Source organism: Suillus clintonianus (genome assembly GCF_016758775.1).
Source record: "Suillus clintonianus strain FC179 chromosome Unknown DEU56scaffold_25, whole genome shotgun sequence".
NCBI lineage: Eukaryota > Fungi > Basidiomycota > Agaricomycetes > Boletales > Suillaceae > Suillus > Suillus clintonianus.
Genome location: NW_024539249.1, coordinates 74,125 through 87,678, shown reverse-complemented (window position 1 = coordinate 87,678; position 13,554 = coordinate 74,125). Strand labels below are relative to the sequence as shown.

The 13,554-nt window shown below is 47.4% G+C and overlaps 6 protein-coding genes across 6 annotated transcripts; 3 read left to right on the top strand and 3 right to left on the bottom strand.

Annotated features, from left to right (window-relative positions):
- Positions 1 to 115: 115 nt before the first annotated feature.
- On the bottom strand, positions 116 to 1,463 carry DEU56DRAFT_734309 (CRAL-TRIO domain-containing protein; the record flags this gene model as incomplete). Its single annotated transcript, XM_041348377.1, has 7 exons — positions 116 to 313; positions 368 to 465; positions 524 to 600; positions 652 to 717; positions 768 to 926; positions 978 to 1,126; positions 1,185 to 1,463. 7 exons carry the CDS (start codon positions 1,461 to 1,463, stop codon positions 116 to 118), a joined length of 1,026 nt encoding a protein of 341 aa, XP_041209791.1.
- A 41-nt stretch (positions 1,464 to 1,504) lies between these two features.
- On the bottom strand, positions 1,505 to 3,620 carry DEU56DRAFT_795857 (triose-phosphate transporter family-domain-containing protein). The gene is made up of 2 exons (XM_041352857.1): positions 2,859 to 3,620; positions 1,505 to 2,808 (listed from the first exon to the last, which is right to left on the bottom strand). Exons 1-2 carry the CDS (start codon positions 3,477 to 3,479, stop codon positions 1,741 to 1,743), a joined length of 1,689 nt encoding a protein of 562 aa, XP_041209790.1. The 5' UTR covers positions 3,480 to 3,620; the 3' UTR covers positions 1,505 to 1,740.
- On the bottom strand, positions 3,621 to 4,960 carry DEU56DRAFT_795856 (uncharacterized protein). The gene is made up of 3 exons (XM_041352856.1): positions 4,755 to 4,960; positions 4,340 to 4,702; positions 3,621 to 4,288 (listed from the first exon to the last, which is right to left on the bottom strand). The coding sequence occupies exons 1-3, from the start codon at positions 4,885 to 4,887 to the stop codon at positions 3,717 to 3,719; spliced, it is 1,068 nt and encodes a 355-aa protein (XP_041209789.1). The 5' UTR covers positions 4,888 to 4,960; the 3' UTR covers positions 3,621 to 3,716.
- A 1,174-nt stretch (positions 4,961 to 6,134) lies between these two features.
- On the top strand, positions 6,135 to 6,945 carry DEU56DRAFT_911338 (uncharacterized protein; the record flags this gene model as incomplete). Its single annotated transcript, XM_041357284.1, has 2 exons — positions 6,135 to 6,543; positions 6,608 to 6,945. The coding sequence occupies 2 exons, from the start codon at positions 6,135 to 6,137 to the stop codon at positions 6,943 to 6,945; spliced, it is 747 nt and encodes a 248-aa protein (XP_041209788.1).
- A 2,377-nt stretch (positions 6,946 to 9,322) lies between these two features.
- On the top strand, positions 9,323 to 11,279 carry DEU56DRAFT_754950 (uncharacterized protein; the record flags this gene model as incomplete). Its single annotated transcript, XM_041349871.1, has 8 exons — positions 9,323 to 9,325; positions 9,415 to 9,475; positions 9,532 to 9,606; positions 9,656 to 9,678; positions 10,003 to 10,086; positions 10,209 to 10,518; positions 10,971 to 11,113; positions 11,145 to 11,279. 8 exons carry the CDS (start codon positions 9,323 to 9,325, stop codon positions 11,277 to 11,279), a joined length of 834 nt encoding a protein of 277 aa, XP_041209787.1.
- A 742-nt stretch (positions 11,280 to 12,021) lies between these two features.
- DEU56DRAFT_900616 (uncharacterized protein) lies at positions 12,022 to 13,526 on the top strand (the record flags this gene model as incomplete). Its single annotated transcript, XM_041356520.1, has 11 exons — positions 12,022 to 12,077; positions 12,130 to 12,149; positions 12,200 to 12,232; positions 12,285 to 12,380; positions 12,437 to 12,465; positions 12,587 to 12,647; positions 12,698 to 12,756; positions 12,813 to 12,850; positions 12,924 to 13,024; positions 13,079 to 13,097; positions 13,404 to 13,526. The coding sequence occupies exons 4-11, from the start codon at positions 12,331 to 12,333 to the stop codon at positions 13,524 to 13,526; spliced, it is 480 nt and encodes a 159-aa protein (XP_041209786.1). The 5' UTR covers positions 12,022 to 12,077; positions 12,130 to 12,149; positions 12,200 to 12,232; positions 12,285 to 12,330.
- Positions 13,527 to 13,554: the final 28 nt, after the last annotated feature.

Below are 13,554 nucleotides of genomic sequence, written 5' to 3'. Positions count from 1 at the left end.
ATGATACAACGTGGCTGAGAACTAGGATGTATAAGTTATAGTGTGAGGTTTTTCAACTGGAAACCTACGGAAACGCATTCAAATTGTGAACGTGTTCCTAGACTCTTCCTCTCCGTTAGAATCCGTCAGCGTCCCCACCGTACCTCTTTGGCAACTGGTCGGCAGGGATCAGAGGTAGAAGTGCGGATCCGATAACCTTGGGACCAGAACCAACAACACTCATCTTCGCCACCGTTGCAGCTGATAGGAGCGGCTTAAATATCCAGAAGATCCAAGTGAGAAAGCTAGGCACGTTGACAAAGAACTTCTTCGCCTGTGAATGTAATATATATCACATTCTGGAGTCAGCATAGAGAAGAGAACGAACCAGGAACTCGGGATAGTGGCCCTGGAATATACTGGACGCTTCGGATGCTGCATTTTTGGAGGCCGGTGTTCTACTCGACATGCCTACGCCCTCGTAGTCTGGAAATATCCAGCGAAAGCTGAGCAGAACGACAAACCTAAACACGCATGTACGTACCGTGGATTTGGATCATTTGGTCAATAGTCTCAAAGTCGAGCAGGGCTATGCTTTCTTCCATAAAGGCGACACGCCATCTAGAAAGGAGTTCATGGATGACACCAGGAGAATGAGCACACTATGTATACCTTAGAAAGCGCTGTGTGTCACCGAAGACGGCATCCAGATCCTTATTGGCGCCGTATAAATTGTATCTTCAAAACTCAAATCAGAACGAGAGTTCTCGGAATGTACCTGGACATACGCGATAGGATGTCCATCCTTGTCCTTTCCGTATGTTCTTCCAAGCTTTCCAAATACATCTTCAGGAAACTTTTCCTTCATAGCTTCATCGACGTTGAACGACTTGCGCCACCGTAAAGTCGAGATGAACATGTCCTTGGCCTCCGCAGGATTGAGATTTCTGTCCAGTTGATATTAGGTATAGATTCTAGTCAAATCAAGTTAAATATACCTGGCACGAAGGAACTTCATTAGTACGACGCTGACGCGGGCATCCTTGGGTTTCAGTGGGTGGATGGTGACACCCCACAAGTTATATGATGCGGACTCAGCATCCTCTTGCTCTGGAAAGGCCTCCTTGAAGGTCTCAGGCAGAGTAGACTGTAAATACAGGTTGAAATCAGGTCACAAGTGCATGAATAGTCTTGACCCAACTCACCCGGAATTCCTTCAAGGCCTTCCACTCAGCATCAGTGAATTTCTCCGTTAACGCATTATGTGGTTCCTTGTCGTCTTCTTGTGTAGCCTCAACAGCGGTGGGCGCGTTCAGAGTAGGCGTTGGTCCTGGGCCTGGTGTAAGCTCAGGGACAGTGGGCGTCGCGCCTGGTTGAGGTGCAGCTGCCTCCGCTGTTGTTGTTGCTGTCAGAGCACCCTCGACTGGGGATTCCGGGGCAGATGCCGCAACCGAAACTATCTCACTATCAACGATCTGAGTCATGTTTACTTAGTTGTGAGAGGTTGTTGAGGCTCCAGCTTAGGCTTCAGAATCAGACGTGGGTATATGCAAACTAAACCTTCCGCGGATTCGTATCTAAATATGTACTAACCAGGTACAAATGGCAGCACATACGTATGTACACATCCAGATCGTCCTTCGAACAGAATGTGCAATACACAGTATAATGTCACGTAGAGACCGTTGGCCGTAATACTATTTACACCAATCAAAGGCAAGAATCCTCAAGAATAAATATGGATAGAAATATTGAGTTCTGCTAGGCAACAACGTGTCCGACAGTCAATGACTCCGCGAAATGCTGTTGTATCCGTGGGGGCTGATATCCAATAGGGATCGTATTGGAAGGTGGCGAGTCTATGGAGGGAGGCGGCGAGGGGTATGGCTCTGTGGGCGAAATGTTATGTCGCTTCGAAAAGATGGACGAAGGGTCCTTGGGAGAAATTTGGATATGTAGGTTAGGATGCCCATACCCATGTGAATCTGAGTGTAAACGCCCATTTGTTGGAATCTGCACCCGCGGTCGGCCACCAGCAGAGTGTGGCCCCATTCCCGTGGTTGCAGCCACAGGAAGCTCAGGCGTACCAGGAACGGGAGTTGGTGGCGAGCTTCCATTCAATAGCTTCTCCTCCGTCCGATTGATGGGAAGCATCATGTCTCGCGTCGCCTCTACTCTGCGCATTCTATTCTCCCCTCGTTCAACATCACTCTTCGCCGTATTATACATGTATAACCCGACAAAGGTCATCCCAATACCGAGGCCCTGCATGGGGTGTACGCTCTGGTTGAACCAGACTATGGCGATGCAAATGACTGCGACGCGCTTGATAAGGGAGGCGATTGAGTACGTCACAGGGGACGTGCTTGAAAGGATCACAAATGCGATGATGTTTTGCGCAAAGTGGACGGTTCCATTCATGAAGAAGTAATACGGGATAGTATGAGGAGCTTCGTGTCCACGAGTCGGGTGTGTAACATGGGCGGAGTCGGCGGCGAGGAGACGAGGGAAATCGGTGAAACTCCAAATCGGGATCATCAATGCGAATGCCATGGCCGAAGAATAAAATAACAAGTTGAGTTTATCTAACTTGTGGGACGATGTCTGCGACCCTGATGGCATAATCTTCTTAAAGAAGATGTTGGAACTGACGAACACAAGGGCAGAGCCAAATGCGCACAGGAGGCCCGTCGGACTTGAGGCCGACTCAAACGTACATGCCAGCATGACACCAATAGTCAAAGGGAGTAGAGAGAAGTACGTTTTTGGGGAGTATTTGACGCCGAAAAGCATGGCGTAAGCGGCAACGGTGAACAGTGGAGATAGAGCCTGAAGGCATGTTCATCACCTAAAAATGAGGAACCAATAGTTCAGCATACCTTGATAGTATGAACAGTGCTGACGGATGTTTTGGCAATTGCCATGCTAGAAAACATGTGACCGCCGACTTGGAACATGCCCATGGGCAGGGTGCTTCGCAAAATGGCGCCAGTTGGCGGACGCAATTTTGTGAATTGAATGACTGGCGACATGAGGAGCAGACAGTAACCGGCGACGAATGCAAATTGTATGATGGTGAGGGTGACAGGATATTGGAATTGCATGAGGATAGTCTTGCCAGTATTTGACGAAAGTGCAGATGTGGTGTACCAGAAACTGCACAGAAGGATAAATCGAGACATTGAAACGGCTGAAGATGGGGAAGGTGTGGTAAGAGGGCCAATAGATCGCCGTGAATTCGATGATGTAGATGCTAAGTCGGAAAAAATGGGATAGCGAGACAAGAACTTTCTACATCTCGCCAGGATTGCACTTGGTGCCAGGCGTGATGATGGTTGTCTTGCATAAGGATGACCTCCGTCCAAGGCAGATGTCAGAGGCTTCTCGTCCGGGAAGGTGGCCTGCCAACCTTCGCCGAAGTTGAGGTGCTGATTATCGAAGACATTAGCTGGTGAGTAGTTGTTGTAGGCTAGTTTTGGAGACAGCTGGCGGTCAAGCATGGGTTATCGAGGAAATGGGTTGAAGAACCTAGCCTGGGATCTATAATAAGTAGAAAGAAGACAAGCACTGTCGCAGACTCGCAGTGACACCGCAAACGTCCTTGGCGGGATAACTTGAAAGGTCAAGGATACACTCGCACAGCCGTCCTCTCAGCAATTCGGTTTGGCTTTATTTGCCGACGTGGCAGGGGTAATAAACCACACCGTGAAGAACAATATTTATCGGACCCGTTATCTCTAAAGGTTTATGGTAGCAATGTAATGCTCAAGGGCTACCTCTGGTTCGTCCCAAAATATAAAGTGGTTTCCTTCAGTCTGGAATTTGAACTTCACGTCTCGCGCCCTTTCGGCATCAGGCCCATACATTGGCTTGGGGTCAGCCAAACACTTCTTTAATTCATGCAATGCCCAGACTAAAACACCAGGACTCGCTCCACCACTCATGTATCTGACACGTAGGTTAGGGAGAAACTTCTCCGCCAAGGCCGTGTTGAATATAGCACGTCTTGTCGTGGCCTTGAATACGTCTAGTCGAATACGGAGGAGGAGTGTGTCGGAAGCACCGAAAGTTTTGGCAGATGTGAGCTCTGCAAGCTCCTCAGATGACAAATCGTGCATGGAGTGGGTTTTGTCTGAGAAGTTGTTGAACTCGAGGTCGTCAATGTTTCCTGAGGTGACATCCGTGTTCGGGTAGAACGCCGTCACCCATTCATAGAAAAGATTGAACCTCTTCTCGACATCGGGTTCAAACCACAGGTCGAGATTGTAGTCTAGGGGTTTGGGCATACCAAGGAAACCCCCACTCACATCTGCACCACCGTTCAACATCCCGAATGTGTTGGAAGACAAAATGTGCCTACCATGAGAAACCATAGTATGGAGATACTTTCCGAGGTCAGAAAGAATATTAGATGGCAAGGCATCAAGATAGGCCAAGACAGCGTGAGTGAGCAATGACCCTAAAGACCACCCCATCAGGGCAATTCCACCGCTGGTACCTTCCGCTGGGGGAATATGTTGCTCGCGGGCAAACATAACAAGGAAAGTAGCGATATCGACCGCTTGGCTGCGAAGGAAGCCTTCCTCTCCCTCCACTGTTCCAGACACAATACCAGCCAAGTCTGCATCACGGAAGCTGGTGGTGGGTTTATAATCACGCCTGTATAGGCTGACTATGCGGAGACGGTGCGCAGCAGCTAGAGGGAAAAGCTTCCTGAAAACACCTGCATAAGGTATAAATCAACGGAACTTTATGGAGCACTATGTAAATCATACCTCCATTGAAACCCATACCATGGACAAAGACCAAGGTTGTATATTTGTTTCCAGGGACATTACCACTATCAAAGTAATAGTAGGACACGTTGTCACTGACTCTCAGACTTTCGAGTTTTGTTGAAGTGGGCATAAGTATTCGACTCGGAGATCAATCGGAGATTCACAAAGTCGTATTTATAATTAATATTGGTAAGTATACGGAAGAGGCATGCGACGGCGAAATCCGAAACACTGACTATACTGTAAGCAGAAACTTTAATTTCAGCCACTTTGCACCTTATATTTCCCACAATACAGACTTAGTAAAGCAGTGCTATGTGACGTGTAGCACCGCTTCTGAAGATCAGAGGCGAGCGGATCGGGCGAGGGGGCGCTAGTAGATAGAAAACAATTCTAACTTCAGTCTGGTATTGGGACTCCTGGTCCATAGTACTGTACCTAGTAGATAGAAAACAATTCTACTAGTAAATGTTAGGGCACTATCATAAATCTGAATGGAATCAAGTACTCACACTTCAGTCTGGTATTGGGACTGAAGTGCTCGTGTGGTAAGTACAAAGTCTATAAGGTAAAAATGTTGCTATACAAATATTAGTGTCGCGGGGGATCGTAGTGAGACATTGGATGCTAGATGTCGAGTGTCACTCGACGTCACCTGTCAGTACCTGGTCGCGCTCGCACTACATCTCTGTTCCTGTCTCCGTCTCCGTTTCCACTCCCGTCGACTCCGCTAATCCCGATCCCAACACCACTTAATCAAGCATCGTATATGCCTGTATGGAGCACCGCCGGTTAGTGTTGCTGCAAAGTGAACTGAACTGAAACGAAGTGTTGTTACGACAATGGTCGTAGTCGGACTGGGATGGGTAAACGAAGGAGGACGCTCCTAAGTTATCAGTTGTATGTCGGTTGGACGTCAGTATACCCAGTAGCCTAAGCCATCGGGTTATGACAGAAAGGGGAGGTACTGTAGAGCAAGAGGTGTGCGACGGCGAAATCCGAAACACTGACTACTTGCTTACCGTAAGCAGAAACTTTAATTTCAGCCACTTTGGCATTATCTCACATTGTCGTCCGAACTCCTCTCCAGCGCCTTCAGATCTCAACAAAAACTTTCTGCGACCTGGGGGAGGTGGTGGTTATTGGGGTAGTAGGATAGTCTTAGGTAGCTAGATTAAGTAGTTTCCTACCTCGTTGCTTAATTGCCCTGCAAACTGTTTTTTTTTTTGTTTTTTCACCCACACGTGAGTCGCAAAATCCACGTGATCAATGAATGAGACAATGAATGAGACGATATCATAGATGCATAGACATATGTCCTAAGTCCTTGAATGCATCGCAGTGTTCTGTCCCTTAATCTTATTCGGCCATCATATGATGTATCCACCCCAGTATGAATCATGGTTCCCCGCTGAGTCTCAAGCATCCACCGAGTCTCAAGCATCCGACTCACAAAGCAGTTACACCTCTCCAACCTTTGACTATGATCAATTTGAGCCATACCACATGTTCAGTCCTTCTCAATGGACATATAACCCCAGTCTTAGTCTGATCGACATCAATTCACATTCTGATACCTTTAATTGTGATAGCCCAGCTCCTGTCGATACCCCAGTCCTCTTCTCTTCCATCAATCAGACAGGAACAGGAACCGAAGCACCCGAAGCACCTGAAGCTGCTCATTCCGATGATTCCCACATGTTGGCACTTGATATTGACGCCTTGCTTAAATCAAATACCCCCAGTGATCTCCTTCAACTATTTTCGGCAAACTTAATCAAACAACGTGCTGGAGCATCTAGGCCTTAGGTGCAAAATAATCAGCCGGCACCCCTCATTCCCACTTCCAGACCCTCGTGCCAATGCAACATCCTTGTTGCTTGATCAATCCGTCCCCCCCACCATTTCACCCCCTGAATCCGCACTCCCTCCTCTCATTGATCTCTTAATGGCAGGGATGGCTCCAACAACTGCAACCCCGACATTCCCAGATGCCTCTGCAATTGAGGGTCTCCTGTTTGAATACAATCAAGTTGTTCATCCAGAGGATCCAGATGTGTCTGGCAAAATTGTGGACCCGGGTGATCCAGGCAACCTTGTCCCAGAATACGACTCTTCAGATGACATGGATGTTGAGGTGGATGTTAAGGTTGAAGCATCTTCTGAGGAGGTTGACATGACTATATAATTGCATAGTGATAGATGTATATACAATTTGTTTCACTGAATGTTACCTCTGCCAGTCCATTTATCAAATCACTGAGTTTCGAGTACTGAGCCCCAAAACCCGAGACCCAAAGCCCGAACATCACACTCAACACCCGAAATTCGAACATTGAAACTTACACTTTGAAACTCGAAACTTGACACATTTTTACGAGTTTCGAGTTTAGAGTCTCGAATCACCGAGTCCCAAGTCCTGAAACTCCAACGTTAAAACTCTTGACTCTTCACCAAGTGCCGATTACTGAGTACCGACACCCGAAATCTCATGCAAACATTTCTGGGAGATGATTTTCGACTCCCGAGATGCAACATTTGGGTTTTGGGACTCGGGACCTGGGACTTGGTGATTCAAGACTTGAAACTCAAAACTCATAAAAATGTGTTGAGTTTCGAGTCTCGAGTTTTGAAGTTTGAAGTTTGATGTTTGAGTTTTGAGTTTTGAGTTGGAAGACTTTGCACTTTTGTTGTACACATCTACTATGGATTTCGGACCCCTCGCTGGGACAACAATGTCTGTAACTTCGACACTGCTGGTCTAATATCTACTTGATGACGATGGTTCAATTGATGAGCACTGGCAAAATGTGACTGTGATTGTTATCGGTATCACTCGTCACTGAGTCTGAGTTGAAACGAGGCAGCGCTCCAGTTCTCTGTCAGCGCTTTTGAGGATTTAGTATACTAATACTATATGATACGTATCTGGGCCCACCCGTCTATCTAATATTACCACACGTTGGCCCACCTGGCTATGTAAAATACCCTGGTTCGGCCCACCTGTCTATTTAATACACCCCCATGTCGGCCCACCTGTCTATGTAATAAATAATTCACCTCAGCCCACCTGTCTATCTAATATTAACCCACATCGGCCCACCCATCTATATGATAAATATTTCACCACACCCTCAGCCCACCTGTCTATCTAATATACCCCCATGTCGGCCCACCCGTCTATGTGATAAACTGTCTCTCGGCCCACCCGTACATCTAATATACCCCTACATCGGCCCACCTGTATATCTAATATACCCCTACATTGGCCCACCCGTATATCTAATATACCCCTACATCGGCCCACCCGTCTATATAATAATATGTGCTATACATCTCTCTTCAGCCCAGCTGTCTATAATATATGTCCATCCTGCTCTAGATATTACCCAGATGGGCCCACCCATCTCCATCGGTAATAATATTTCTCCCAGCCCATCCGCCATCATCGAGGATATTTAGAACATAGGTGTAGATGGGCCCACCCATCCCCATCAGAAATAATATCCCTCCTGGCCCACCCATCAACATTGGGGATATACATAACATCGGCCCATAGTCCACTGGCCCGTCTTACACGGGATATTATGTAGGTTGGGTGACCCGTATAATATGGAGTTTGTCACTGAAGGGGCCCATATCACAGCCTCAAGAAGGCCGAGAAGGAGACACTTATCAAGGAATTTGACCAGGTTAAGACCAGCGCAAGCCACCATCCTCCCACCATAACTGCTCGTTCATGCGCAGCTGAGTGTGCACATAGTTTTCAATTTGTTAAGGAGGAGGTACATAAATTGCATGCTAAATTTACATAGTACTAATTGTTACAACAATGGTTGTAGTCGGACTGGGATGGGTAAACAAAGGAGGACACTCCTAAGTTATCAGTTGGTATCAGTTGGTGTCAGTATACCCGGTAGCCTAAGCCATTGGGTTATGACAGGAAGAAAGGTAAGCTTCTAAGATGTGCACCAAAGAAGGGTTTTGTGTTCGACAATTAAATCTAGACAAGGGATCAGTATCGACTCAAAGATAGACAGTTTAAGAGAAAAGAGGTATCAACTCAAGGATAGCAATCCAAGAGTATAGAGGTTTTGTGATCAGACTCAAGAGAATATAGTTGTCAAGGTAAAACCCAGTAGAATCAAGTTAAGGAATAATAGTACAAGTGGACCGACTATATATAGGGAATGACTACAGTGTTCAGGGCAGGTCTGCTAATCACAAGAGAGTCAGGAAGGATATATCAGGTAGGCGGGATCAAGCCAGGAGTCCATGAGGTCAGGGAACATCAAGGGAAATGGAAGTACAGGCCATGAGGCCATAGATCAAGGGTCCAAGGGAAGCATATAGCTTCTGTCACAGATGGACAGGGTTGGTGGGGATCAGGAAGTGTGCATCAAGCATCATGGTGAGTTGTGAAGAGGTGATAGTGTGACATTGTGACAAGGTGAAGAGGTGAAAGGGTCAGAAAAAGATACAGGGGCCATGTTACTGTAACACTAATACTGCATCAACAGCTTGACACTTTAAAGCAGTGTGTGGGTGTAGAGGCCATAGTCCTCATGGTCCGTGGGGTTTCCGACTTCGCCATGGCACGAAAAGCATTTTTTCAAGTGCTGCTGCTGAGCAGTTCATTTGCTTATATCTACGCAAGGACGTTGTGCAGCTTGCTACAGAGTTTGAAAGCACCATCCTGGCTAATGGTGTCATCCTCAGTGTGTCCTTTCTTTGATTTATTTTTTCAACTCTAACCACGTACATGTACATATAGCTTCAGCTATGAATCATCACGACCATGTTTCGAAAGCAAAGAATTCAATTAAATTCAACCTCCGTGTATCTATGTGTAAGTATGAAGTTATTGCTTGTGTCACTTGCGCTGACTCAATTCACAGGTGAACTCACTGGTGATGCAAAAGTGTTATGCTAAGAGTGTAGACTCAGGTGGGAACTCTGAGCTAAATCTCAGGAGAGACATTGATAGAACAGAGGGTCATTTGTATTGTTTGTATCTAGACTTGGTGACAAGAGTCAGCGAGTCAAGATAAGGTTAAGTGGTATTGATCGAGTATCAGATACAAGGACAAATAGTCCAAGCAAAGTCAAGTAATACAAGAGCGATCCTGCTCAAGGAAGGTCTATCAGAATACTGAGTAGATTCAAGTTAAGGACTACAGGACAAGTAGATCGACTACTTATAGGTAATGATACTTCAGGGCAGGACTACTGAATCAATGGTAAGGGTACAGGGTACAAGATAAGAGATAAGATGGTGATCAGAGATGCTGTACAAGAAGATGATGGGGACGTCACAAGGCAGTACAAGGTGAGAGAAAAAGATAGGGGGGTACAGTCTGAAGTATGTTATCATAACAAAAAGCCTCTGTCGAATTCATGCACTACGAGGATGGTGTGATCCAGCGCTATTTGGTAAAGCTTGTTGGATAGAACCACCTGCAATGGGTCAATCCTTCGGATCTAAAAGGAGGCATAAACACCCTTGAGAAAGTGGCAGAGGCCTTGTCAAAGATGACATGCTGTTTCGTCAAGATCACTCAAGATGAGGTCGAAGAACAGCAGCACCGTATTGCTGCTGGGGAGAAACTCACCCCAGAGTTGGAACCACCTGTTCCTCTCGACGACATTCCCAAACCACTCATTCCTCTCGATGATGTTCCAAATGAAATTGTTAAGACTGTGCTCAAAGGGCGGATCCGAAGGGCTTGGCTTCAGCTCGTGCGCTGCGCCCCTTACCCGAGTACGTGCCCTTAATTTCCGAAGGCTAGAAACAAAGTCCGAGGGAGGATGATGAATCCTGGTGGACTTCAAGGGGACAAGTCTGGTAGGCTTTTCGAGGAAGAGTCAGGCCGATGTTCAGGGGGTTAGTCCGGCCGACGTAAGGAGGGTTCGTCGGCCGACGTAAGGAGGGTTCGTCCGGCTGATCATAGGGTTAGTCCAGCTGACATAAGAGGATTAGTCCGGCCGACATGAAGGGGGTTCGTCGGCCGACATAAGGAGGGTTAGTCCGGCCGACATAAGAGGATTAGTCCGGCCGACATAAGAGGATTAGTCCGGCCGACATAAGGGGATTAGTCCGGCTGACATAAGAGGATTAGTCCGGCCGACGCAAGGAGGGTTTGTCCGGCCGACATAAGAGGATTAGTCCGGCTGACATAAGAGGATTAGTCCGGCCGGACAATAGGGGCTTAGTACACCCGGAGAATAGGGGCTTTAGTCCGGCGGACGTGGGGGACAGAACAGACAGGTATAAGGACAGAAAGACAGGAAGTCCGAGAGGACAGGATGTCCGAAAGGACAGAAGGACAGGATGTCCGAAAGGACAGAAGCTAGAGGTAAGACTACACTAGACAATGTCCAGAGTAGAAACTGACAGAGGTAGACTACCCGAAGGTAGAGGCAGAGTATAGCCCGAGGAATCAATCCCAGGACACAGAGGTTGGACAGGGAAGTGGACCCGGGCCCATGGAAATGGACCCGGGCCCGAGGAAACAGGAATGAGGATAATCTAAGGTGATATTTGAACTGAGGAAACTACTATGAGTTTACAAGGTATTATATACTATGGACATGTGCGACAGGGACGGAGTCAGTGGAGATCCGGGTCAACGCAAGGAACATATGGAAAGGTTAAACTGACAGGTGCAAGGAAAATGATACAGGAACAGAGACGGAGATGAAGTATCGAATGGATCTGGGCATAGGAGGTATGCTCGAGAATGAAGTCGGATATTAACTGTCAAACAGATCCGGGCTTATAGGGGTTAGGACAAGGGGACTATACAAATGGGGGTAACAGAATAGGAGCAGGACCGGAAATGAACTGTCAAGCGGATCATGGGAAATGGAGACGGAGATGAACTGTGAAGTGGATCCGATGTTTTAGGGGTTAAGTGAACCTGGGTAGTGCTGCCGCAGTCCGGTCCTGAACCTCGGTTCGAACCCGAACCTTTCCGAACCGGACTCAAGGTCCGGTCACAGGTCCGGCGTGGCCCCTGGACCGAACCTCCAAACAGGTTCGGGGTTCGGGGTTACCCAGAACCGGTTCGAACGCGTCCGAACCTATTCGAACTTATATTTTGTCGTCCAGCTGCCATCAACAATTGCTTGCGTTCAAAAATGAATAACGGTCTTTTCTATCATATCCGAGATTGCAGCAACCACTTTGCGGGAGTATTCGGCTGACGATATCGCAGCAGCCAAGAGTCTGCAGTCCTTGACGGTGCGTCACCTTTTTGGTCACGGTTGTACGAGGGCAATATAATAACAGATATACCACGCACCACCAGTACCTATGCAGTGCGTATGAGTTTCTGAAACCCTTTTTCCTGGTGTTAACTTGGCAGGTCAGCATCGATGACTGCATTCTGGGTGGGCTTGTTCAGATCTATTCCCGTCCGCAGCTAAACTTGTTGATCCAGACCTATGATTATGCTTGTTCACTACACGAAGAGGTAATGCGCTCGTTCTGTAATACACCTCGGTATTGATATATGCTGTTCAAAGTGTACATTCCTCCTTCAATCACGCTGGACCAAGGTAAAAGGCCTTTATGTCATCACATGACATGCCTCCTTTGCTTCCTCGCCGCCGAGCTATCTTGTGCGTTCGGCTCCAGCACACATCCCCCGATGGTGAACTGACATATTGTGCTTCAGAGTACTTCACCCCGAACGGGAACCCCTACGTATGTGAACATGCAGCAGACTGACTTATTGATGAATGTTGCTTACTGCGTGACTTGACAGAATGCCGGATACCGTCCAATTTTTACTCAATCTAATTCATCTAGTGTTTTTTGTGATCAGAACATATGCGCTCTGGAACAACAATAGAATCGCACTCGCAGCAATGTTGTCCGCCTTTCTTGTAAGTCCCCTCACTATCTCCATATCCAAAGCTCGCGGTACATGAACTAGTCAGGCTGCTGCGGTTGGATATATCGTCATTTTTTCCATCACCGCTATCACATCACAAGGTTTGTGCCCTCACTTCCCCCACTACTATTCGCACATACTCACTCCACTTTCACAGTTGCGACCATCGCAATTCCAGGCATCACAGGCAGCTCTGTTAGTTTGATCTGCACGTCACGTCTTTGGCATGTTCACCTCTTGTATTTTTACCGTGAACGGCAACAAGCAGGCCCACTCGATATGGTGTCTCATTGGCGCGGGTCTGCTGTTCTCCTTTCCCATGATCTACCTGCGCGTCAAAGATACGACTGTTATCGAGGATGAGGGCTTGTGCGTGTCCCTTCTTATTTCGTGTGTTACTAGCTTATGATCCATGACCCCAAGATCGTCGAAGTCGGCGAAGGTGTGTTTATTGGACTCGGGTCAACACAAAGTAAGCCAGTTTGTGTTTTGTATAGCAAGCCGCGGCCTAAGCCTAGGCCGAGCCTGCGTGCTTCCGTCGTTCGAGCTGCTCACACCATGCTGTCATAGTCGCTCCCACCACCTGCTCAGTGCTTGCTGCTGAAGAGGTTCGAGGCACCTGACCCCCGAAAATTGGCATGGCATGGCACACAATTTGTTTTTTTATATTTTATGCTAATTAATGAGAAATTTGACGGTTCGAACCGGTTCTGAACCTGAACTGGACCTTATGAATGGTCCGGTCCAGGGTTCACCCTCCTTGCCTGAACCAGACCGAAGGTTCGGTTCTGGGTTCGACAAAACACCCCCAAGAACTGGACCGAACCGGACTTCGGCAGCACTAAACCTGGGTCCGAAGCTCAGGATCTGAGTAGGTCCGATGTTTTAGGGTCCGATGC

Bases quoted from the DNA above. Each gene is read 5' to 3' on its own strand.
- DEU56DRAFT_795857 (XM_041352857.1), bottom strand. From the start codon at position 3,479: ATGCTTGACCGCCAGCTGTCTCCAAAACTAGCCTACAACAACTACTCA. The intron at 2,809-2,858 runs GTATGCTGAACT...ACATGCCTTCAG, and splicing joins GCACTGTTCATACTATCAAG to GCTCTATCTCCACTGTTCAC.
- DEU56DRAFT_795856 (XM_041352856.1), bottom strand. From the start codon at position 4,887: ATGCCCACTTCAACAAAACTCGAAAGTCTGAGAGTCAGTGACAACGTG. The intron at 4,703-4,754 runs GTATGATTTACA...TACCTTATGCAG, and splicing joins TGGTATGGGTTTCAATGGAG to GTGTTTTCAGGAAGCTTTTC. The intron at 4,289-4,339 runs GTAGGCACATTT...ACGGTGGTGCAG, and splicing joins CCATACTATGGTTTCTCATG to ATGTGAGTGGGGGTTTCCTT.